This window comes from Eriocheir sinensis, chromosome 28 (genome assembly GCF_024679095.1).
Source record: "Eriocheir sinensis breed Jianghai 21 chromosome 28, ASM2467909v1, whole genome shotgun sequence".
In the NCBI taxonomy this organism is placed as follows: Eukaryota; Metazoa; Arthropoda; class Malacostraca; order Decapoda; family Varunidae; genus Eriocheir; species Eriocheir sinensis.
Genome location: NC_066536.1, coordinates 13,890,351 through 13,915,373, shown reverse-complemented (window position 1 = coordinate 13,915,373; position 25,023 = coordinate 13,890,351). Strand labels below are relative to the sequence as shown.

Genomic DNA, 25,023 nt, shown 5'->3' with positions numbered 1-25,023 from the left:
TTCCCCCTCCTCCTCCTCCTCGTCCTCCTCCTACTCCCCTATTCTTCTTTCCCCCCCCTCCTCCTCCTCGTCCTCCTCCTACTCCCCTATTCTTCTTTTCCCCCTCCTCCTCCTCCTCGTCCTCCTCCTACTCCCCTATTCTTCTTTTTCCTCTTCTCCTCCTCGTCCTCCTCCTACTCCCCTATTCTTCTTTTTCCCCCTCCTCCTCCTCCTCGTCCTCCTCCTACTCCCCTATTCTTCTTTTTCCCCCTCCTCCTCCTCCTCCTCCAGACAAGTGAGCCAGCAAATTTCCACAACGTTTCATAACACCAGCACGAACGTTTACAAACAACGACATATCGACAGGCAAACACTCCACGCTAGAATGGAAACAGCGGGAGGTAATGACACTGGGCGGGGCAAATGTTGATGCTCCAGTAATGTGTGTGGTGGAAGACTCAAGGAATATCAAGAACGTTTTATATTTGTTTTTTTCTTGTTTAGCTTTGAAGGATTGAGCAACGGTAGCGTGAGAAGGAACGAGATTGATTTGTATGTGTGTGTGTGTGGTGGTGGGGAGGGGGGGTGGGTGAATGGGCGTGGTGACTTGTGATGATGCAAAGATGTGTGGTGGTTCGTGGTGCTGTGTGGTGTGTGATTTTCTCGTGTCTCAACTCTCAGCGATATTGTGAATCTGTAAAAATGAAATATCACCCTTCAGTTCTTAGTCATGCCGTGTAACATGACGATCGATTTGACTCCCGGCATTACGTTGGATATCATGATCGAGGCTATTGTTCCGTAAGAAGTAGAGTAATTACAATGAACACGAGCGAGGTTAAGATATTGCATTGTAGTACCGCCTGTTATTTTTTTTTTTTTTAACTTCCAGCGATGCTCATATATAGTGGACAACTCATTCAAGGCTTTCAATTTCTCTTCTACAGCCTAAAACGTGATGATAAGAGTTGACTATCAGCGAAGATTTATTGTTTCGCTGTAATGACGAAATATATTGACAAGACACAAAAAAACAATGAAAATGATACCTGATGCTACATAATTATAAGCTTTCACTCACACCAGCACGCACAGTGTAATATTATTTGAATTTGCTGTTCCGTGAAATACCACATCATACAAGCCTTCAGTCCCAGCCCTGCCGTGTGGAATAAACATCAACATAATATAGATATTTTAGAGCTACGAAATTATATTACCAATAGACTGGATTGATTGGTATAATAAATTCAACAGACGTATGTATTTCTTCGGCGAAAGTTCAGTTGATAGGACTTACGCAACCTGCTTCCTGTTGTTACGTCTATCGGTATGTGAGGTGGTGACTCTCTCTCTCTCTCTCTCTCTCTCTCTCTCTCTAACACTGGATGGGGCCGCATGACAACCACCTCACAGCAGCTGCCCACTCACACTCCCTCATTCCTGCACACACACACACACACACACACACACACACATACTTTCCATTTTATCAACCTGGGGCAAACTTTCTTTTTCGGCGTGGGGAGAGAGATCCATGCCTGCTCCGAATGTACTCTTTCAAGAAATGTTCATCCTCCCTCAACATGACCGATTTTCATTACATTTCTCTTTTAGACCATCACCTGTTTTCTCTTTTGCAATAACACGAAGAGTGCATATAGTCACCAACACCTGCATGCTCCGCTAACAGGTATAGCAGTAGTGGATGCACCTGTATTCCCGGAGCTAGAAACACGCGGAAGTTGTGACGGGGAATGAAACAGATGGTGAACGAAAAGATACGGAAAATAGTGATCATTGCTTGGCTTGAAGAAGAGAAGAGGCCCGCGATGACGTGTGTTGGAGAGGCGCAGTACGACATCTGTCACTGGGGGGATCTTACTAAAATTTCTCCTCTTCTCATACGGGTTAGGTTGAGGTTGTTCATATAACCCTCAAAGTTAGAAGCATAGAAAATAAAACTCACGATTAAATACGGTAGATAGGTCTGTAAAGAGGTTGTCAGAGTTAAAATGAGGTGGTTGTTGCTGTTTTTACACGATGTTCTGTTAGAGATATTCATGGAAACCTCAAAATTTGAAGCACAGAAGATAAAACTCACGATTAAATAAGGTAAATAGGTCTGTAAAGAGGTTGTAAGAGTTAAAATCAGGTGGTTGTTGCGGTTTTTACACGGCGTTCTGGTTGAGACTCTTCATGTAACCCGCAAATTTATAAGCACACAAGGTAAAACACGATATAAATAGGGTGGGTATGCCTGTAAATACGCTGTAGGAGTTAAATGAAGTGGTTATTGCGTCTTGGGAATGAGGACGTCTGGCAGGGAGGAGGCGCCAGAACGTAAACAGTGAATGACCACCAGGCAGCGTGTGGAGGCGTGACCTGTGCCGTGCTGAGGCTGTGCTGCTGTGTGTCATTGCTGCACGGTGATGGCCACACGGCGGGCCTGTTATCAGTCAGTCAGCACGTGAACAGTGTGGCGTGCGGGGCGTAGTGCTGAGTGCTGGCCCAGAGAGGAGAGTGGCAGGGGATAGAGTGAGAGTGTTGCCGCGTGAGGGAGAGGACAGAGAGAGTTGCCGCGTGAGGGAGTGGGACTGGGAGCCGTTGGTGGTGGTTGCTGTGTGCTTCAATAGCTTGGTGAGGCCGTGCACGCCCCTGGAGCAGTGGTGACAGGCATGGTGTGCGGCGGGCGGGCCCCTCAGCATCGTGTCTCCGGCAGCCAGTGACAGCTGAACGTTTTTTGTGTGAGTATGCTGTGCCTGCCCTACGCTTGGCCGTGGGGCTGTTAGTTGCCAGTGATATGTTTGCATCGGTGTGTGTGTGTGTATGTGTCCATACCTGCTTGAAACATACATTAGTTATTTTGTGTTTGTGGCAGGTGGTTGTCGAGTGAACTTGATCTGCCTCTTCCTTGGAGATGTTACCTAGGGGAATACTTGATTTGGACATTATCATGTGCTGGTACAGTGAGATTAGATTGGGTTTATGTGGAGCATGATTAGTTTGTCAGGTTAGGTTAGCTGAGCATCTTACACATACAGGTTAGATTAGTACTATAAGTTAGGTGCCTTCAAAAGGTGCATGTTAAGAACAAGGGTATTTCTCAACTTTTTAATATGGTTTCCAGGCTCGTTTTCCACCAAAACACTAGAAATAAACATCAAAATAAAAAAGAACAACAACCAGAAACAGTAAACCTAGAGGGTAACAAATATATATTTATTTGTCCTTTAAGATCCAGAAGGGATGCACTATTGGGGTTTTTCCTCCCATAGGGTCACAAAAAGACTGGTGACTGTAACTTTCTTGCAAGGTGTTTTTCTCTACAACCCCTCAAAGTTTTATGGTTCTCAATTGTCTTAAAATGTTCTAGTGTCTGTTACCAGCGTTTGCATGAGCTTATATGGAAAAATATCAAATATAATGGTGTGCCCATGTTCTAAGCAAATATTACCCTCTAAAAGATTAAATATACTTCTGCACAATAATTAACTAAGTTATTGTGTATGTTCATGGCGATTGTACAGGTAAATTATGATATTTCTGATGTTTGTTCAGATTGTGAGCGCGTATAGATATTATTCTCTAAACCTTCATATGATTTATTGTAAATTTCACAATACATACAGCCAGCCAAAGGCTTTTCAATGAAAGGTTTTCTTGCTTTATGGTTGCTTTAGGATAACTAGTATGTGTGTGGACATCTTTGAAGAAAATAAATACATTAAGGGATTCCTGTATTATGGTTGTAAGGAACTGCTGATTTAAAATAAATAAGTTAATGTATTTGGTACAGCTTTGTGCTAACAGTACAAGTTTCTATAAAACCAACAGATGTATTTATACATTACCTATGCATTTTTTCTCACATTGACACCTGAATGTCACTTTCTGCAGCTTTCACTCATTTTGCTAAAGTGTTACTCAACCTGTTTTTGTGGCTTTAGTCAAGATTATTTTCTTATCTTATCACACGTGAGCAAACGCTATCTGATCCCACTTGACAGATGTAGTGTCTTTCAACCACTTGGTGCTTGTTCATGACACACATCACAGCTCCTCAGGGTCGTCTTAGTTTACTCCACATTCTCTTATCAGTGGCAAATTACTGACATTGAGCTGCTTTATGATTATCTTAAATGGAGACTAATATTCTTTGTGAAATTTTAAAAGATTTCAACATTTATCTAACTACTTTGCACTTGCCTTTGTATTTTGAAGTGCTTAAATTAGTGGGCCTACGTATTATTTTTATCAAATGAATAAAGATAATGGCCATGACTGCTTTAATGGTTGATAGAAAAATGTCGTATCTTATGGCGCAGCATCAGCGACCCTGAGCAACTAGGTCTTTGTGGCATCAGACTATGGCGTCTTGACAGTGGATGGAGGGATGCCAAGACCTGTGTTGGCATGGGGGTAGGCAACTGACAGTCAGCTGATTGGTGCCATTGAAAGCCCGACGCACTTGGTTTCTGAGATCTCAGTGCAGCACACTTGAACACGGGTCCTCATTGAGGTTGTGGTGGCAGCTTGAGCTGTGTTGTCTTTGGTGTGGTTTGAGGTTGTGTTGGTGGTGGAGAGGCAGTGTTGTGAGGATCAGGTGAGAGCTTTAGTCTTTCTGGGAATGGTTTGCATACTACATCATTTTAAGTTTCTTTGCTTGTCATTTATTTTCTTTGTACATTATGTGAGTCTTAGAACGAAGACTTAACACTTATTAGTTCCATCTGTTTTTAATTGCCAATATCCACGTCATGCTTTGTTATTATGTTAACTTACATCTTGTTGATCAGAATATTTCTCATGTCTTATACTTCATGTTATTAAGATTGAAATTCATGTTGTGTGAGGAATAAGGTGGCTGACAGATGATTGCCTCAACATGAGCATCCAGTGATGTGTGGCCAGTGTAGGGTCTCTTATCTGATAAAAACTTAATTTTATGCCCTGCTATGTACTGTGATAGGGATAGACAAGGAAGACCAGTCCTTTTGTCCCCCCCTCACTTACGGCAGCCTAGCTTGTTTCCATGTGTGTGTGTTGGGTATTGCGAGGATGATGGCAGTGCTGATAGGGATAATAAAAATAGGGTATGGTATTGTATATGTTGCAGTGTCTTAAGACAAATTTCATGATGGATATACATTCACATCAGTAATAATAGCTACAGCGGAGTGATTAACATGTTTGCATTCCCTGAAGCCTACGCTCAAAACATTCAAGAGTGATGCGCTTTATTCTTTGACAGGAGTTATTGTTGGTTCTCAGTATCTTTCTATTCACATGGAGTAAGCAGCCATGTGAGTGCTGCAGTAAAACACAAGGTGAACGAGGGGCCTGGGAAAGCTCCCTGACCCTGCTGTTTATGTTTTAGGCAGGTTTGCATCATCATGATACCATGCCTTATTCTCTCTTAGGATGAAGTTGAACTGCATAAGCATGTATTGTTGCTGAGATACAAAGTAGGGGGAAATATCAGTTAAATGGCTGTCTCTTGTTTTACCCAAGTGATTTACCCTTGTGATAGATTGATGCTTTAAATTTACACACACACACAAAAAACAATGGTCTTAATTAAAAAAGAGGTCAAGGAGGTTAATGAATAGTTGATTTAAGGTGTATTGTGTTTATAAAAAGGATGTAGAATGAGAGTGCATGCCTTAACTTTACAGTGTGTTCTGTTGCAGACTGAGTAGAATGAATCCAGTGTGAACTTTTCTCGGGATACTTTTTGAGGTAAGAAGGCCAGATCTGTGTTCATGTGTGGAGTGTAATTCTTTATTCTCATTGTTTGCCATGTCTTTGAATGACTTTTGTGGACTATTTATGTGTATTAATATTATGTTTTTGTTTGTAATTCATCAGGAATGCAAAACTCTAGTCCAGAATGGCCCTCATCAGTCATGGGGTCTAGCAGTTTGGTGGTGTGGCCGCCATGGCCCAGCGAGTGGCTTCCAGATGGGCAGCTAGAGGCCCTGACGCTGTTTGCCTCAGCGTACCAGCCATGGCTCTGCTCTGTGGTGGCTTCCCTTGCTGTGGGCCTGGCAGGTGTGCTGCCACTCATCTTTTTGCCCACTGACCATGCGGCCAAGACTGCCAATGGTGAGTACAAGGGAACAACAAATGGGCCATCACCATCGTGGGCATCTTGTTATTTAACCTGTCAAGATTCTGTACAGTGTGGAAATAGTATGTACCGTACATACACATGTATATTTGTTTATTTGTTATAAGATATTGAAGTGGTGTCGTTTTTGGTGTTTTACATTGGACTCAAATGACAAATAAGGAAGTTTTCCACTTGATGGTAGGGTAATTTAATTTTTTTGTTATTAACTGGTGAAATTTTTATTTAGGAAATTGATTCCTGTGCCCAAGTGATGGGGAGTTATATAACCTGTAGTGGGTTTCTAAAGACTTCTTGTTTATTTACTTGAGTTCTCATTACTTTTCCAAGTGACCAGTTGTCTGACTCTAATATGACCCACAAAATTTTACCCTTTGTCCCAGCTGCCTGACCCACCTTAGCTTCTCCCATCCCCTGCTACATGAGCCTATTTCCCACTCTGACCTTTGTCTCTCCCACCAGTCCCCCTAACCCAGTTCAGCTCAGACAATAAGGTCAAGAAGATAGTGCATGCCTTGTGGCAGTGATAACAATGACAGTCAGAATTGCAGCAAACTGATTTATCATGGCCATCACTATCTCATTATCTTGGTGGTTTACTACATATCCTAAAATCAACTTGGAATCCTCCTTTTTAAATACATAGTAATATAAATGTGTATCAAAAGTTTTCAGAGAAAAATGATGAACAAAATTCAATGCAGCTGGTCTATAACTGAAAGACAAGGAGCGAAGATTCTCGTCAACTCGTGCATTAGTCAGAACTTAATTGCAAATTGGGGCAAGAGTGTAATTGGCTCAGTTGGCAGACTGATTAGGAGTTAGTACATACCAGTAGAATGAGGAGCTAAGATAATGGTGTAAGGGATAAGATTGTGAATATAAAAGAGAAAAAGGAGATGAAGTTGCATGGAGATTAAGATGAAGTAAAAAAGAAATGTTATCTTTTTGTGATGACTTTGGTTCTTGTCTTCTATTTGTTACTGAGAGCCAAGTGTTGGTCTTGTTTCTTGTCACAGGAAATGGAATAACCAGAGGGGAGGGAGGTAGGGATGAGGAGTTCGTTGTCGTTTTGTCTGTCAGTCTTCCCACTATTAGCAAGAACGGAGTTGCACAATTTAAGTCGTGATGATGGTGCTGGTGACATTGACAGGATTGCACCACATTTCTGGGAAGCCGAAGAAAATAAGATGAAATGTCTTTGTCGTGTTGTGCCATCATGACTTTACAAATGAAACTGGGAAAGGCCTTGGTGTTCGTGTCTTTTGTGTTGGGGCTTGTTAGTGTCCCCTCAGTGTGATAACTGCAGCTGGATTCCATTCTTTCTTAACAGGCTACAGAATGTCTCACTCTACCTCAGTGATGTTGTATAGAGACAATTTGTAGTACTGTTTTTGGGAGATTGGTTGATTAAATAGTTATTAAATAGTTTGCGGTCGATTGGTTGGCAAATTTGAGAACCATACACTTAAGACCTGTGAATGTGGGCCAGAAAAAAAAAGGGAAAAAAAGGAGGCTTCTGTTGAGGAAGAGGAAATTCAACTCATGGGCAAGGGGAAGTATGTTAAGGGCATCTTCATTATTGGCCTTCCTCAAATCCAACATCCTCGACCTTCCTTTCCCTTCCTTGACCTTCCTAACGCTTCGGCTTCACCCTCGTATTCCTCCTCGCCATCCCATTACCATCCTTCCTTCAGTCCCACTTTTTTTAACTTCTCTTAACTTTTCATGACTCCCTCCATTTGTTTCCTTTTGACTCTTCATTCTCTACCTTTAACCTTCTCCACTTCCCTTCATCCTCCCCTTCTTCTCCACCACCCACTCCCTTCTCCATCCTTCTACACTCGTCCCATTCTCTATTCCTCATCCCGCCCTTCTGCACTGCTCTTACTTCCTCCTTCCTCCTTCTGCATCCTTCCCATCCTCTCTTTCCTTCTTCCCGCCTTTGATCTTTGTTCTCCCTTCTTCTTTCCTTCCTACTCTCCTTCCCTCTCTCGGCGCCCATGAACCACTTGCAGCCCGCGGTCATTGTGTGTATATTTAATTTCCTTGACTGTGTTTGGTGATTGAGACGGCTATATTTTGCGAGTCACTGTGGTGTGGGAACGGGGTTGGGTGACTTGGTGTTTCTTAGGGGGTTGTAAAGGGATTTAGGGATTTTAATGGGGGCTGTAAGGTGATGGTAAGGGTCGTTTGGTGATGTGAGGGTGGTGGTGGATTGATGTGGTTTTGGTGGAGATGAAATGAAGCTTTAGACAGGGGTGGGGTGGTGATGGTTTGGGGGTTTATAAGAAGGGGAGGCATGGGTGATGGTTGATCGGGGTAGTGGCAAACATGGTGAAAGGAGGCGTCACCGCTTGAATGGTTACTGTTGTTATTATTATTATCACTTGTTGCTGTGACCAGACTTCAGATAGCAGGCAGGTAGGCAAGCAGACGGTGATAATAGCATGACGCAGAAGTGAGGAGGAGGAGGAGGAGGAGGAGGAATAAGACAGGGACCAGCGGCGGGGCTGAAACAGGAGGAAGAGGCGGGGAGCGGTTGTTATCTTGTGGTTCTCACGGTTGTATCACTGAATGGACCAAAGATCTCGATTATCACCCCACGGGAGAAGGAGGAGAGAGAGAGAGAGAGAGAGACTGGTGTTGGGAAGGCCATCGTCAGCGTATAGCGATAAGAGGGTCAGACGCCGCCGGCACGGGCTTGGGAGACTCAAGTGTGTGTGTGTCTGTGTGTGGGGGTGTCACGTGTCTCTCTCTCTCTCTCTCTCTCTCTCTCTCACTGTTTATGTGGAATTTTGGACTCGTTGATTTAGGAGCAGCGAGTAGCGGGCTTTTTTTTTATTGTTGTTTCCTTTTTTTGTGCCCTTGAGCTGTCTCCTTTGTTGTGAAAAAAAAAATGCTCCTAGTCTGGCCTTTTGTAGTCTCCTTATGTCCGAAAGTTGAGAGCATATGCTAAGATACGCGTGGCCTCAGTGCTCATCTCCGTCTCATTAGCCCTGGAGCCTGTGGTAGGTTAGAACAAATTACCCCGAAGCACAAGACAAGTGTGACATCCGGGTTACCACAGTTTACTTTCCCCAAGCTTTCCCCGGTGCTCATTTATCGACCAGCCTGAAAAGAGGATGAAGAGCTGGGTGCCGACTGCCCTGGACCGGGATCGAACTTTGGCCCGCATATTCGTAGCACTTGTAAAACAGTGATCCTCAGAGTCCAGTTGGTCAGTTTGTCGGGGTATTTTATGAGCACAGTTTTCTTTGTGTTTTCTTCGCGTGTGGATGTTCAGTGACTTCTATCCGTAACAAGAACAATACGTGGAAATGATTGTTGTGGTCAGTCCCCCCACCCCCCCTCCCTCCGCTTATTTATGACGCAAGAAAAGTTTGGTCACAGTTCGTTTTTTGTTCGCTTGTTATTGTTCTTGGTAGTGGTGGGAGCAGTGATGGTGGTCTTTCATTAGGTACGTAGCTTGATGACACTGAGCAAGACGTGACGTAAATCCACCCATCGTGAAGTATCGACACGGGACGCCTTGGGGGGGCCGCTGTCACCGTCGTCAGCTAAGATCGAGATAACGGGGAACAAAGATACATAGACACGGTGATGCTGTATGATATGTATGCCCTTAGGTTATCATCACAAGTTATAAATAGTTCTCTGGTGAGGATAAATGTAGACACTGACGTAGCTAGTGACACAAACTGAATAATAGGAGACGTAGCTTTAAACTATCACTCTTATTCGCTATTTTCTATTTCTATATGTATGCCCCTAGGTTATCATCACTAGTTATAAATAGTTCTCTGGTGAGGATAAATGTAGACACAGTGACGTAGCTAGTGACACAAAGTAAACATAAGATACGTAGCCCTAGGTTATCACTTATTCGCTGTGTTCTATTTCAATAAGCAGAAGAGCATACCGACTTGAGCCTCTGCGTATCATGGGCTTCGCTGACGGGCTATTGCTATTGGTGTCACAAAGGGCCAGTTTTACAGTCCAATACAGGAAGTTTGTGAGCTCCCCAACCAAACACAAAATACGAAGAAAATTCCTTGTTTGGCCTTGATATAGAAAGTTGGATATTTTAGGAAACCACACATCAGGAAATCTCTTTATAAGTACCTGGTATTGAGTGGAAGTAAAGGATCATTGAGGAGAATATAGTTTGGTTTGGGCGCTTACAATGACTCGGTGTTGGACTGTCGAACTGGCCCAAAGAGCTTTCACGGGAGAGAGCAACCGAGAGTGGAGAGGCTGTCACACTCCTCGTCCCCGTCCGTGGTGGCAGTGTTCCTCCAGTTGGAAATGCTTTGTGGTCAGCTTTCACGCAAGACCACACGGGAAAGCAGCGTCATGCGGTTATGCTGGAAGGTTCAGACTGTAGTGATGAGGCGAGGGGAAGCCGTCACTATAGAGGATGAGTGTAGCAAACGTAAAATAAATGTGTCTAGCAACTTTCACGCAAGACCACATGGGAAAGAAATGTAATGTGGTTATTCTCGAAGCTTCATGCTGTAGTGATGAGAAAAGGAGGAATATTCATCACTGTAGAGCAGGAGTATATAGCAAATGTTAACCTAAAGACCATCCTGTGCGAACTAATGAAGGGGTATAAGCAGCTTTTATGGATGATTACATGGAAAGAAGTGTAATGCGGTTATTTTCGAAGGTTCAGGCTGTAAAGATGAGACAAGGAGAAGGCGTCGCTATAGAGCAGGGGCCGGATTCATCAAGCCACTACAAGACCGGTCGTTAGTATAAGTCTTTAAGTAAATCTGTCCTCTACGAATGATCTTTTTGTTTAGGCTGCTCCGATGACAGTGAATGAAGTACTGGCCTGGTCGACACTTCTTTCATTGCCATTGGAGTCTCCTTAAGATCAAGAGCGTTCCTAAATGATGGAGTTACCAGAAGACTTACCAACAACAGGTCTCGTAAGAGGTTTGATGAATCCGGCCTCAGGAGTATACCAAGCGTTGAAAGATCATCCTAGAACTAATGAAGGTGTACAGCAACTTCTATACGCTCCTTATGAGAAAGTGTGGTGGGGTTATTTTCGAGTGCTGAGGCTGTAAGGATGAGACGAGGAGGAAAAGGCGTCACTATAAAGCAGAAATATTTACAGCAAACATCTGAAGATCATCCCAGAACTATAATTAGGGTCGTATTACAAGACGTATCGCCACCCAAGAACACATATTTGACAAGGCTTTCGTAGGAGTTGTAGGCATTTCCAGGGGTAGTTTTATAACCCTGGTGGTAGTGTGAGTCTTCTTCTGTACCATGAACTTGAAGAAACACTCATTAGAACCCGACTGACCCCCTCTTTGACCTTTAGAAATAGGTGATGTGAGAAGCGAGTATGTCTTATAATACCAACCTTAAATGTCCACCAGTTTTCACGCTCCCAATGAGAAAGAAGTGTTGTGTAGGGTTCTCTTGTCATCGATCCCAGAGACAACGACAGGGAGGCGTCACGAGCTGGAGTCAGAAACGTTTGAAGGTCATCCAAGAAATAATAGGAAACATGTTAGAGGTCGGACGGTCACTAACTAATACGCATTACACTGGGACGAGACTGGAGCAAGAGGAGGAAAGTTGGGTAGGTCAATCGAGAAGTGATGAATATGTAAAGCGCTGCGCCTCACTCTGTGCGACACTGAGACGCAGAAGGAAGTATAAATAGACTTCTCAGTTCTTGATTAGTGAGAGAGAGAGAGAGAGAGAGAGAGAGAGAGATGTGATTAAGGGGTTGGACTGGAGAGGAATTGGAGCAAAAAAAGAAAAAAAAGAATTGTTGGAAAGAATGAGTCAGTCATCCTTGGGAACATTCTAATAAACAGATGGAGGACGACCAATGACTTTAAAGAACAGATACGAATAAAAAATAAAAAATCGTCCTTTGCCATTCCATTAAATAAGGCTAACTAATAACAACAGCAACAATAATAATGATAATAATAAGAAGAAGAATCTGATGACTTCGAAAAAAAAAAACCTGTTTCGTTCTCGCCCTTGAAAAAGAATGTATAGATAAGACGTAGATGACGAAAGAAGGAAGAAAGAACGGAAGGAATAAAAGAAGAACGAAATGAAACGAGGAAGAATAATCGAAAAGGGACGCTAAAAGGAGATAAAAGCGCGAGTGATGACAATGGCGAACTCTTGCATTAGTGAGATGGACGCGTTGGAATGACGGTCGATATTGTGGTTAGCTATATTTATCTCGTGTGTGCGTGTGTGTGTCCTTGAAAGAGTAATTGGATCTTCAGGCTGTTTCTTTTTCGTTTTCTGCTTGAGTAACGCACGTGATGTAATAATGATAATGAAGAGAGAGAGAGAAAAACGAACACCAACTCCTTCCTTGTTTTTCATCCCCTTTCATTCCCTCCTCTTTGATCTTTTTACTTTGCCGTCCCTTCTCTCCTTTACTCCTTCTCTACCTTCCTTCCCGTCCCTCATAAACATTACAATATTTCTCTTCTTCCCTCTCTTCCTTTCCTCTTCTTTTATCCTTCCCTTTTCCCCTCCATTCCTTTTTCCTTGGTCTTTTTGCCTTGCCGTCCCTTCTCCTTCACTCCTGTACCTTCCTTCCCATCCCTCATAAACATCACAATATTTCTCCTCTTCCCTCTTCCTTTCCTTCCTTTCTCTCCTTTACTAAGCCTCCTCCTTCCTTCCCATCCTTCATAAACATCACAATATTTCTCCTCTTCCCTCTTCCTTTCCTTCCTTTCTCTCCTTTACTAAGCCTCCTCCTTCCTTCCTATCCTTCATAAACATCACAATATTTCTCCTCGTTTCCTCTCTTCCCACCCTCTTCTTCCTCCAGTGGTGAGTGTGGAGGACTGATAACCGCCTTAAACTCTCCCTCACTTTCTTAATTCCCTTCTTCACCATCCGTTTCCCCTCCCCGTCGAGCTGCTCAATGGGGTAGCGAGGCGGGGTGTGGGCGGAGAGTTATGGGTCGTGGGTTAAGTATAAAGTGCCATGAGGGTGAAACAACAGCAGGAGGAGGAATAGTTTTCAGTATTATCAAAAGGCGTGCAAACCTAGTCGTGAGGATAATGCTTAAAATAATATACCTGGGTCACTGCAAGGAATGAGGGCATGGGGTTAGTGGCGTGTGGATAATGATCGTGTGTGGGGGGGGGAGGGAGAGGGACGGGGATGATATGTAGGCGTTGAGGTGTCCTGAAGAAGGAAAAGGAGAGGGCTTGGGTCGTATTATATAGGCCATTCTCGCTTCTCACATCAGTTATTTCTAAAGGTCAAAGAGGGGGTCAGTCAGGCTCTAATGAGTGTTTCTTCAGGTTCATGGTACAGAAGAAGACTCACACTACCACCAGGGTCATAAAACTACTCCTGGAAATGCCAAAGAGGGGGTCAGTCGGGTTCTAATGAGTGTTTCTTCAGGTTCATGGTACAGAAGAAGACTCACACTACCACCAGGGTCATAAAACTACTCCTGGAAATTCCCACAACTCCTACGAAAGCCTTGTCAAATATGTGTTCTTGGGCGGCGATGTGTCTTGTAATACGACCCCCAAAAAAGAGTCGTATTATAAGACATTTCATCGCCCAAGAACACATATTTGACAAGGCTTTCGTAGGATTTGTGGGCATTTCCATGAGTAGTAGTTTTATGACCCTGGTGGTAGTTTGACCCTTCCTCTGTACCATGAACCTAAAGAAACACTCATTAGAACCCGACTGACCCCCTCTTTGACTTTTAGAAATGGTTGATGTGAGAAGCGAAAGTGTCTCATAATGCCGGCACTGAGTTGTCACATGTTTAGGAGATGAGAAAACGGAGTGTGGCGTCTATGATACATCTGTTTGGGATCGGGTATGACAGTGCTTTGTGTTTTGCGAAGGTCGCTTTGTGTTACGGGAGGAAGGGCTGTAGGATTTGAAAGTTTCGTATGTTAATTAAGGTGATGTGGTGAGGGATAAGGCGTAGGCACAGGCAAGAACAGGACAAAAAAATAGAGAAAAATGGAAGATAAACATAAGGTAAAGGAATAAAAGATAGAACGTCAAAGAAGAGGAAAACGAGAAAGAATGAGAAGATACAGCGAGAAAGAGGAAAATTACTAAAAATATATTAAAGGAAAAAAATATACCAAGGAAAGAAGATAAAAAACACACAAAGAATAATATTAGAGGAAAAATTATACGGGAAGGAAAAAAAAAGACGTTGGGTGCCTTGGGTGGGTGTAGGAGGAGTTGAGGGGTGAACGGTGCGTGGTGAAGCGAGGTTATGTGAGGTGGTGAAACACAGTGAAATGGATGGATGTTTAATGGGTGTTATGCGACGTGTTCATGCCTCACGGTGAAGAAAGATATGAGGAGAGAAATGGTGTGGCGTCTGCAAGTTGGATACTCTGCTGAGGCGTGATGGAGAGGGTGAGGGGTTAGGAGGCGTGAGGTGGGAGAGCTCGCTTGATGGGAAGGAAGGTGGAAGAAAGGATACTCCCCTCCCGAAAATTAGGTGGTAGTGGGTGTTGTTGTAATGCTCCAGGTGGAAAAGGGGAGTGGAAAGGAGAGGTAGTGGGGGTGTGGTTGGACGTGGGATGTGGATGTGGGGCAAGAAGGGATGATGTGGAGTGGGGTGGCGTGACTGGGTGATCTGCTATACTCATAATGGTGTCTGGGCGTGGATGAAAGTAAGAGAGAGAGAGAGAGAGAGAGAGAGAGAGAGAGAGAGAGAGAGAGAGAGAGAGAGAGATTTAAATGTATATCCCAACACGCCTCAGCTCTATATTCGTGATAAAGGGGAAAGGTCGGAGCTATTACCCTAGACAGCCTTCTTCTTTACAGTTACTCACACCCTTACTTGACCCTCTAATGGGCTTACCCTTTAATTTGGGCCCATTAACACCCCACCCCACCCAACCCCGCCCACCCTCTCCCTTGACTCCCTCCCACACGCCCTTCTGTTGTTTTTCTTTCTCCATGTCCTTCCTTCTTCTTAAGTGTTTTTCTTTTTCTCTGCACACAGACTTCATTATACTTTCTTCCTCCTTCCTTCACCACAGTCCTCCCTCCATTTATTCTTCCTTTCCCTCTCTTTCTCTCCTTTCCCTCTATCTTACCCTCCTTTCCCTCTTTCTTACTCTGCTTTCCCTACACTGACCATACCATTCCTTCATCTCTCCCTCCTTTCCTCCCTTTCTTCCTCCACAACGTTTATCTCACCTCCTTCCCTCCTCCACCCTTTTCATATCACTATTACCTCCATTTCTCCATTCACTCCTTCCTGCTCCTTTGTTCTTTGTTTCCGCCTTTCCCTCCCTCAGTCAGGCAACGTAGCCGTCCCTCCATCAGTAGTCCCTTGGCCCTCTCAGCACGTCCTTGATTTAGCTCCTTTAATAGTGAGCGTGTCCTCGTCTTCGGCCTTGCTCCTCCGTGTTGCATCTTCGCCCCACGCTGCCGCCTCGTGTTGGCCTACCCCTCCTTCCCTCTCTCGTCGCCTCCCACAACTCCCTTTCCCCCTCCTTCACAGCCCTGCCCTGCGCATCTGAATTTGTGTTGAGGTGCGCATGGGGTCAGGGGTGAGAACTGAAGTGAGGGAGAAATTATATTGATGCTTGTTCTGTTAAATATGATGTGTGTTGCTATGCGTTAGGTGTGTGTGGTAAGAGAAGGGGTGAGTGGAGTGAAGGGCATTGGGGGGATGAAGGAGGAAGGAAATTGATAAGAGAAGAACGTATCCTTTAGAAATGAGGGATGCGGGAGAGAAGGTGTGGTTGATGATGAGGGGTGAGGCAGAATTATCTAGTACGTCTTATATGTATTCCTCTCCACTCTCTCTTTCTTTTGTTCTCTTTCTTAGTTAATCCGTCTCCTTTTTTATCATTTTTTGTGTGTTACTTGTCTCACACGCACTTCATTGAATTAGTTACCGCTCCATTCCCTCCTTCCTTCCTTCTTTCATTCCTTCCTCCCTTCCTTCATTCCTTCCTCCCTTCCTTCATTCTTATTTCCACCTGATGTGTCTTCCATACAAACCTGCTCCTCCCTCCCCCCCCCCTTTTTTTCTTTTTGGTGTGCACTTGTTGAAAAAAAATAGGATGGAAATGAATCAAAGGAAGGAAGGGGGAGGTAGGCAGGGAAATTCAAGTTCAAGGAATGTGTTCAGGGAAGGGTTTGCAGGAGAAAGTGGTGGAGATGAGGGGAGGATAAATGTGATGAGGAGGTAGGGGAGGATTATGAGGAGGGGAGGGATGAGGGTTGTTATTTTGGTGGAAGGAAGGGATGGGGAGATTAGGGTCGGAAGAAGAGACGTTTGAGGAAGAGAGCGTGGAGAGAGAGAGGGGGGGGGGGGGGTGGAGGTCAGGGTCAAGGTTGAGGTATTAGGATCAAGTTAATATTAGCTTTTTTTTATTCTCTTCATCTCTTCTGACCTTCCCTCTCTTCATGTCATGCAAATCCTCGTGAAAAGATTAAAAATTACCATCTTTTTTTACTGCTCTTTCTTAATTCATTCCTTGTATTTACCTTATATAATCTTCCTAGCTCCTCCTCCTCCTCCTCCTCCTCCTCTTCCTCCTCCTCTTCCTCCTCGCCATAGCCTTGAGAGGACCAGAAAGGAATCAGGCAGTGTACATTTTTAGTCTAATCGGCACCATATTAGCTGTGTGTGTGTGTGTGTGTGTGTTCCCCTTCTTCTCTGCCCTATCTTCCCTCAAACTGTTCCTTACATACTTCCTCCTCTTCCTTCCTTCCCCTTCTTCCCCCCCCCCATGTCCTTGCTCACGAATTTCATACCATCTGACCCCCTTCCTTCCCCTTCCCCTGACTCTACGTGTTCCGTGTACCTCCTGATCGATCCCCTTCCTTCCCCTCCCCTGCCTGTTTAGCGCACATTCCGTCCCCTGTCCACCCCTCCCCCTGGACACATAAGGAATGGGGAATGTTAATATCTGAGGGGAGGGGGGGGGGGCTATAGGAGGGGGAAAGGTGAATTAGCGGAGTAGGACAGGTGAACGGGGGAAGGGGAGGAGGAGATAGATAGTTAAATAGATAGACAGGTGAAGAGATAGACGGGTTAGGACGGGTGGAAAGAGAAGGGGGATGAGGAGATAGACAGATAGAGGGATAGGTTTATTGATCAACATTAAAACTCATCTATTCTGGTTACGAGGAAGAAGAAATTATACCAAAAATGAATGTAACAAACGTAATCAGTACAGAGACAAAGTGGTAAGCGAGTGTGGGGAGGGGTATAGGGAGGTAGGAAGAGGGGGGGATAGACACTGTGAGGAGGAGGAGGAAGAGTTAAAAGAAATAGAAGGAGGTGAGGTGGATCCAAACATAAGAGGGAGGGAAACAGTAAAAGGGGGAAGGAAGGGGATTCGAAAAAACTGGAAAAGGGAGAGAACAGAATACCAGAGATAGCAATGATGGTAGAGAAAGAGTATTGAGGAGAGAGGAAGGTAGAGGAGACCAGTAAATAGGGAAAGAGGGAGGACAGTAAATGGAGAGAGAGGGGAGGGAGAAGGGCAGCCAGGAGGGAGGTGATGAATGGAGATAATTGACCAGTGGGGCGAGGGGGGGAGGAGTAACGTCGTGGGTCAGTATATGTGGGCGATGATATACTGCTTCCTGGGGTGGGGAGATGGGGTGCTGTATGCTTATTTAAGTGGAGGAAAGTGGGGAGGAGGAGGAGAAGGGTGGAAATGGTTGACATGTAATAGTGGGTTGAAGAAAGAGAGAGGACCAGGTGGGCGATGAAAGAAGAACATTTACCGGAGCAGGATGGAGTACACTAATATCAGAGGGGTGAAGGACGTTGGGAAAGGACTTTATTCTGAAAATGATGATCCTCCCTTACCACCGTTTCCCTCCCTTCCGTCTCACGTTGATGCGGGTGAACTGAGCACGGAGGGAGGGAGAGGTAGGTAGGTAGGTCTGATAGCAGCGGGTGCGGTAGTAGCCAAGAGGGTATTTTGATTCTCCTACCCGCTTTCTCGTTTTCTATGCCTTAGTTTCCCGCTTTCTTTGATAGCCTCTTAGGGGAGAGACTGTTCTGCACTGGGAAGGGGTATCGACTGGACTTTTCTATACCTGAAAGAATCATTCAAAAGACGCAATAAGGCAGGAGGAAGTTGCTTTATGGAAACTGTCGAATCACACGTGGAACTAAGTCCGTGTTAATTCAGTGACTGCATAAAATCAGGAGGATTGAAGATATTCTAATGACGATATAGAAGAAATAATAGACTTGAGACAGGTCACATCATGCCTACAACTTATAACAAAAATCATGGGAGACAAAGAACCAGATACAGAAATAAACTCTTAAGCATTTGTTGGCACAGGATGGAGTACACTGACGTCATAGAGCAAGAGGCTAAGAACGCTGGGGAAGACCTTTGTCATGCCGTGGACTAATAATGACACTGATGCTGAGATGTGTAAACCGTTGGGATTTCGAATGGCAATAAGTCCTTTGTCACTTTTCCTAGTAGGCAGTATATGCCGTGGTGCAACAGACCCTCATAGAACAGTAGGACAAGACGTGACGATGACTAATGAGCAAGCAGTGGAGGATGAGTGACTACCAAGAATAAGTGAGGCAAACATCTCGTGGATACCATAGTGTTTAGTGGGGAGTCCCTGCAGAGAGTTGAGAGCAGAACAAAGCGTGAGGAGTAATGAGTCAGTAGCAGTTTCTAGGGATGATTTAACAGTAGGAGAAGACGGTTAGAGGAATAACGAGAACGAGGGAATAACGTGTGAAGACCAGGGATTCGGCGCGAGGCAATATCCCTTACCATTGTCCTTTCAGTGGTGCAACAAGGGAAGCGTTGTCACGGGAGCAAGACGTGATGATTAATAAGTAACATGAGAAGGACGAAGGGATACCGGAGCCTCAAACCGAGGTAATCATCACATTTCTATTCCCGGCTAGTCCTAGGAGTGGGTGGCGTAACACGGGGAGAGTTTATCAGTAGGGCCAACTGTGAAGATAGATGTGGATATAAATTATGAGTAGAGGATGAGTCACGCGACCATCGTAACAAAGGGACATCCAATGGAGTCTTGACATCACCCATCCTCCTCCTCCTCTTATTTTTTTTTTTCCTGTTTTTTTGTGTTGATATGGGGGGAGCGGTTATGGGTGGATGGGGTGTGTGTAGTGTAAATCATGCTTATTATTGGGTTGAGATATATGTCTTAGGATACAAATAAAGTTATGTGGGGCAGGCAAGGAGGATGGAGGGGTACGAAGCACTAGGGTCAGTGCATCAAGAAAGGTCCAAAAGTACACAAAAAAATCCTGAAAAGTGCAGAAAGAGGATTCATTTTCATTCTTCGCGTCATAATAGTTTAGGGGGGGCGTCAACCTTTTCTAAAGAATGTGGAAATGCGTGACAAGTGCCTGGGAGTAGCTGGAAACGTTTATGGAAACTCCTTGGAGGTTTCTTGGAAGTGTCGCATCGATTTTCATCTAAGTTTGTATACACCCGTTGGAAAGGGTCTCATGTTGTAAAACATTCGACGCTTGGGATAACACACCTTGAAATTCCCCTTCCGGAATGCTTGGAAAGTATGCCTTGAACGTACTTCTCCCTATCAGTTCTGTCGGAGGTAATTTTCTGTATCAACTCTAGTTTGTACTGGATGGAGATGGGTGAAGAGACTATTATTATTTGCTTGGGGGTAGTACCTGGAAATTATACGTGTGTAGAAGACGGGTTAAGAGTCTAATATTAATTGTGCGGAAGAAGTACCTGGAAAATGCCTACCTGGAAATTATACATGTGTAGAAGATGGATTAAAAGACGAAAATCAATTGTTCGGAGGTAGTAGCAAGAAAACGCCTACCTGAAAATTATGCTTGTTTAGAGGATAACTAGAAAACAAGGCTCTAAAACGAGTACTGGATCGAGATGGATAAGAAACTAATATCAGTCGTCTGGGATCAGTACCTGGAAATAATACCTGTGTACAGTGTTACTAGAAAACATGGCTCTAAAACGAGTACAGGATCGAGATGGATAAGAAACTAATATCAATCGTTCGGGTGGAGTACCTGGAAATAATACCTGTGTAGAGGGTTAGAGAAAACAAGGCTCTATAACAAGTACTTGATGGGGATGGGTAGAGAGGCTAATGTGTAGAGGATAACTAGAAATGAAGGCTCTAGGAACTCTCTAAAACGAGTACTGTTCAACGTTGCCAGATTGTCGTACTCTGCCTCTTATGTTTGCCGATTTCCGACCCAAAAACTGCTTTCATCACCCAAATAACTGCCTTCATATATGGTTATCGTTTAAACGGTTAATTACTGGTGCTTTTTGGCAACAGTTATGGGCCAGAAACCGGTAAATACGCGGCTCTTGAGTGCGATAATCTGGTGGTACTGTTGGTAATGGATGATGGAGACAATAAAGATAAAGTATGATAAAGAAGTTGAAAATAAAGGAATGAAACTTGCTATTGGGTCAGCCTTAACACCCTCGTCAGTACTCACGGTGTAAAACTTCTTCTCGAGGCCCAGCAGTCTCTCGCGGTCACAGAAGGAACCTCGCTTCTCCATGGTCGTCGTGTCCGGCACCGTGAGCGAGGCCATCCTATTGTACTGAGCCTTCCCATCATTGCCCCCAGCACCACCAGCCTCTGCCTTGCTGCGGGTGCTGCCCCTATTGCTGGCGCCGCCCCTGTTACTGCTGGTGCTGGCCCGATTGGTGCTGCCGCGTGTTGCTGTAGCCGCCGCCGCCATCCTCTTAGTGGGGTTGTTGGGGGATTCGAAGTTCTTGGTTGTTATGGGATGTTGTTGTTGTTTCTGGGTCTCTCAAGGAAGGCGTTTCGAGTAATGCTGCTGATATATTGCGGTTTTTTTTTCTTTTCTGTTTTTTTCTTTTTTGTGTGTGTGTATTTGTGTTGCAGTTGTCACGTTTTTATTTTATTTTTATTCCTGATGTTTTGTTTTTATTTTTGTTGTTGGTGAATTCGAAGGTTTTGAGTTGTTATGGTTTGATACTTCTGGTTCTCTCAAGGAACGCGTCTCAAGTATAGCTAATATTATACAGTGATTCTTTTATATTTTCTATTTGTGTTGCAATTTTCACGTTGTTTTCAGTACCTATGTTTTCTTTTTCCTTGTTCATAGATTGGACCTCGTATGCTATTGTGGCCTCTGATCTGTGTTCTCTCTCCTCATCCTTCTCGTGTCTGCCGCCTCTGTCCTTGGATCGGTCGAAGTCACTTTTTCTTTCTTCTTTGTCTTCCTACTAGTATCAGTCAACTAACTCCCCTTCTTGTGCGTTGCTTTTATTTCATCTTAACTGCATGTAGCTATCCGTCATACATGTTATTATTCTCTCTCTCTCTCTCTCTCTCTCTCTCTCTCTCTCTCTCTCTCTCTCTCTCTCTCTCTCCCCACACTTGCACTTGCTCGTTATTTTAATCTACCTGTAATAATTAACGTCACACTTCATATTTTGCTGTTGTTGCACTCTATGACTTCTTTTTTTAATGTGCTGTTGATTTATTATTATTATTATTATTATTATTATTATTATTATTATTATTATTGCTGCTTTTCTCTGTGTGGTGATGATAATGGTGGCCTTAATCAATAGAGAGAGAGAGAGAGAGAGAGAGAGAGAGAGAGAGAGAGAGAGAGAGAGAACGAAAACAACAAAAGGCAACGCAAAGAAAATTAATGGGATAGGAAATGAGAGCAAAATAAAAATGACAAGAAAAAAGATATGTTAGTGGAAAAGAGGGTATGGGAGTAGAGAGAGAGAACGAAAACAACAAAAGGCAACGCAAAGAAAATTAATGGGATAGGAAATGAGAGCAAAATAAAAATGACAAGGAAAAAAAGTTATGTGAGGGGAAAAGAGGGGATGGGTGGAGAGAGAGAGAGAGAGAGAGAGAGAGAGTTGGGGGGAGGGGCAGTGGAATGTTATGCGTGGTAACATGTTTATTTATAGTTGTGACTCCACATGGCCAAGAGAGAGAGAGAGAGAGAGAGAGAGAGAGAGAGAGAGAGAGAGAGAGAGTTACAATAGACTGTTCTGTTCGTCTTTCATAATTATATATCTGCTGGTGTCTTTTGTGTAACTTAGGGGAGATTACAAATGGCAGATAAGATTACCTTGAAGGAATAGGTAATCACTCAGAAGATCATTGACCCATAAAGAGAGAGAGAGAGAGAGAGAGAGAGAGAGAGAGAGAGAGAGAGAGAGAGAGAGAGAGAGAGAGGCCACACATCACTCATCTATTTACCACCAGATTATCATAAAAAAACATTAGGACAAGCAGTATTTTCTCCTCTATTAAGTTCACCGCAAGAAGAAACAACAAGGAAAGCAAATGATTGAAACTCTTTAGCAACACCTCTCACATTATAGGAAATACGATAGCCACATACTCCCTCTGCCTTCCACTACGTTCCTATCCTATTCCTATCATCAGCACCACCACCACCTCCATTACCAACATGACCACTACTACTATGTTAGCACTTTACCATTACCATCAAGACCATCACTATAAGCACTTCACCATAACGCTAATATCACCACTATCACAAATACACTGCTTTCATCACCATTATGTCACCATCACCACCATCACTACCACATCACCGCCACTACCTATACAGTTCCCTTCTCGACACAGGTCCACATGACACTGGGGGCTTGTAAAGGAGGAGGAGGAAGAGGAAGAGGAGGGGGAAGAGAAGAGGAAGAAGGGAACTGTCAGGGGTATAGAGGCGATAGCTGTTACCTCTCTCTCTCTCTCTCTCTCTCTCTCTCTCTCTCTCTCTCTCTCTCTGCAACTCTTTCAAAGTTTCCTCATCCCTCTCCCCTTCTCCCTCCCTCTGCATCTTTATCTCCCCTTAGTCTCTTCCTCTTCCTCCCTTTCTTTTTCCCCTCCTCCTCCTCCCTTCCCTTCACCCCAACCACCCTGTCTTTTCCTTGTAAATATCTCTTGTTTTTCCTTCCCTCTCTCCTTCCTTCCCCTCTATTCTCCTTCCTTCCACCCTTCACCTTATTTTCCTTACTTCCTCCCTTCTTCGCGCACTCTCCCACCCTCTTGCTTCCTCCCCGTGTTAAGGGAGGGAAGGAGAAAAGTGGAAAGGAAGTAAGAAAGGTAGGAAGGGAAGGTCAAAAGTGATGGGGTGGTAAAGTCTTTCTACTTCCTCTTTCGTCTCCACGTTTCTCACTTTCCATTTCCATTTCCGCCCGTTTTCTTTTCAATCCTTTCCTCCGCTTCGTCCTTTTAACCTCTTTGGCTACTCAACCTTTGCATACCTTTAGTTTAACCCTCTCTTATATAATCTCATTCCTTTCCGCTTCCTTCCCTTCCTTCTTTCCTTCCCTACCTCCCTCCCTCCGTTCTTTCCTTCCCTTCCTCCCTCCCTCATCCCCACTTGGTATCCTCATTCCATCTCGCCTCTCCCATTTCCCCATTCCTTCTCTCTTTTCCCTTCCCTCCCTCCCTCTTTCTCTCTCCCCTTTCTCTCCCCTTCCCTCCCTCTCTACCTTACCTGTATGATGTGCCAATGTTGTTTCTCGTTCGTCATGGGTAAAGCAAATGTATGTCACGTGTTATCGTCCCCCACAGAGAGAGAGAGAGAGAGAGAGAGAGAGAGAGAGAGAGAGAGAGGGGGGGGAGGGAATCTGCATGACGTCTAAGTAAGTTTTTTGTGCATCCGCTTGTGGATAAGGAAGACGAGGAGGAGGAGGAGGGTCATGTTGGTCACGGCTTGCCTTGGTAATGTTTTAAAAGCAAGGAGACGAGAGAGGAAGGAAGGGAGAGGAGGAAAATTAGGGGTGAGAGAGAGAGAGAGAGAGAGAGAGAGAGAGAGAGAGAGAATGATGATGGTGGTAATGGTAGGAGGTGGTGAGAGGGGAAAGTGAGAAACAGGAAGAGGAAGATTTCACAGGAGGAGGAGGAGGAAGGGAAGGAGGGGTCAAGGAGAGGCAGTACAGGAGGAGAAAACGAAAGTGCTAGAGGGAGGAAGGGACGGAAGGAAGAAATACAGGGAGGGAAAAAAGGAGAAACAGAGAAGCGAGGACGAAGGAGAGGAGGGGGAAAAAAAAGTGGGAGGGACTAAAAAAAAAAAATTGAGCAGGAGAAAACGAAAGTGCTGGAGGGAGGAAGGGAGAGAAGTAAGAAATACAGGGAGGGAAAAAAAAAAGGAGAAACAGAGAAACGAGGACGAAGGAGAGGAGAAAAAAAAGAAAGTGGGAGGGAAAAAAAAAGTAAGTAAAAGAGAGAGAGAAGGGGGGGTTGTAATGCCGGTGAGATAAGAATGTTGGCATTACTGTATCGAACTAAATTTATCTTTTGGCTCCGACGAGAGAGAGAGAGAGAGAGAGAGAGAGAGAGAGAGAGAGAAACAAAAAAATGCTTAGAAAAAAAACTTAGAACGGGAAAGTGAGGAGGAGGAGAGAGAGGAGGGGAGCGGTGATGAGTGTGGTGATGATGATGATAGTGGTTAAGACGGAGGTGAAGGTGCCTTGTGGGTCACTGATGATAAGGATGGAGGTGGACTAGCGGTGGTTGTGATTGTGATAGTGATAATGATGGTAATGATGAGGGTAATGGTATGGTGATTGGAGTCGATATGTGAGTAGAAGAGAAGACGAAAAGAGAGAGTAAAGAGAGGAATCGAAATGAGAGAGCAAAGGAGGGAAGACGAAAAGAGAGAAAGTAACAGAGAAGTCGAAATGAGACAGTAAAAGAGAAAATGAAATAAGAGAGTAAAGGAGAGAGCAGTCGAAACGAGAGTATATAGTGATGGTGGTGGTGGTGGTGGTGCTTGTAAGATTGTGTGGGTGTGGCAATAGTGAAGATATGGTGTTGCTTGGGTTGGTAGTGATCATGGTTGTAATGGTGGAGATACAGTAATGGTGGTAACGGTGGTAGTAGTAGTG

General features: G+C 44.3%; 2 protein-coding genes across 7 annotated transcripts in view; one reads left to right on the top strand and one right to left on the bottom strand.

Moving 5' to 3' along the window:
* Positions 1-25,023, bottom strand: part of LOC127004596 (F-box/LRR-repeat protein 7-like) — a 63,788-nt gene that overhangs the window by 31,142 nt on the left and 7,623 nt on the right. Inside the window, exon 1 of one of the 2 annotated variants that reach the window (XM_050872485.1) lies at positions 20,601-20,965. The exons of the other annotated variant lie outside the window; for it this stretch is intronic. Coding sequence (XP_050728442.1) covers positions 20,601-20,849 — 249 coding nt within the window. The 5' untranslated portion in view covers positions 20,850-20,965. Of the gene's footprint in view, positions 1-20,600; positions 20,966-25,023 lie in introns of those variants that run through there. 2 annotated transcript variants of the gene reach the window in all.
* The window catches only part of LOC127004597 (zinc transporter ZIP13 homolog), a 42,474-nt gene continuing 19,780 nt past the window's right edge, over positions 2,330-25,023 (top strand). Inside the window, exons 1-4 of one of the 5 annotated variants that reach the window (XM_050872497.1) lie at positions 2,330-2,726; positions 5,234-5,359; positions 5,673-5,721; positions 5,851-6,087. In XM_050872497.1, coding sequence (XP_050728454.1) covers positions 5,853-6,087 — 235 coding nt within the window. In that variant the 5' untranslated portion in view covers positions 2,330-2,726; positions 5,234-5,359; positions 5,673-5,721; positions 5,851-5,852. Of the gene's footprint in view, positions 2,727-4,415; positions 4,586-5,233; positions 5,360-5,672; positions 5,722-5,850; positions 6,088-25,023 lie in introns of those variants that run through there. The other 4 variants (XM_050872494.1, XM_050872496.1, XM_050872495.1 and 1 more) reach the window with 4 other exon arrangements.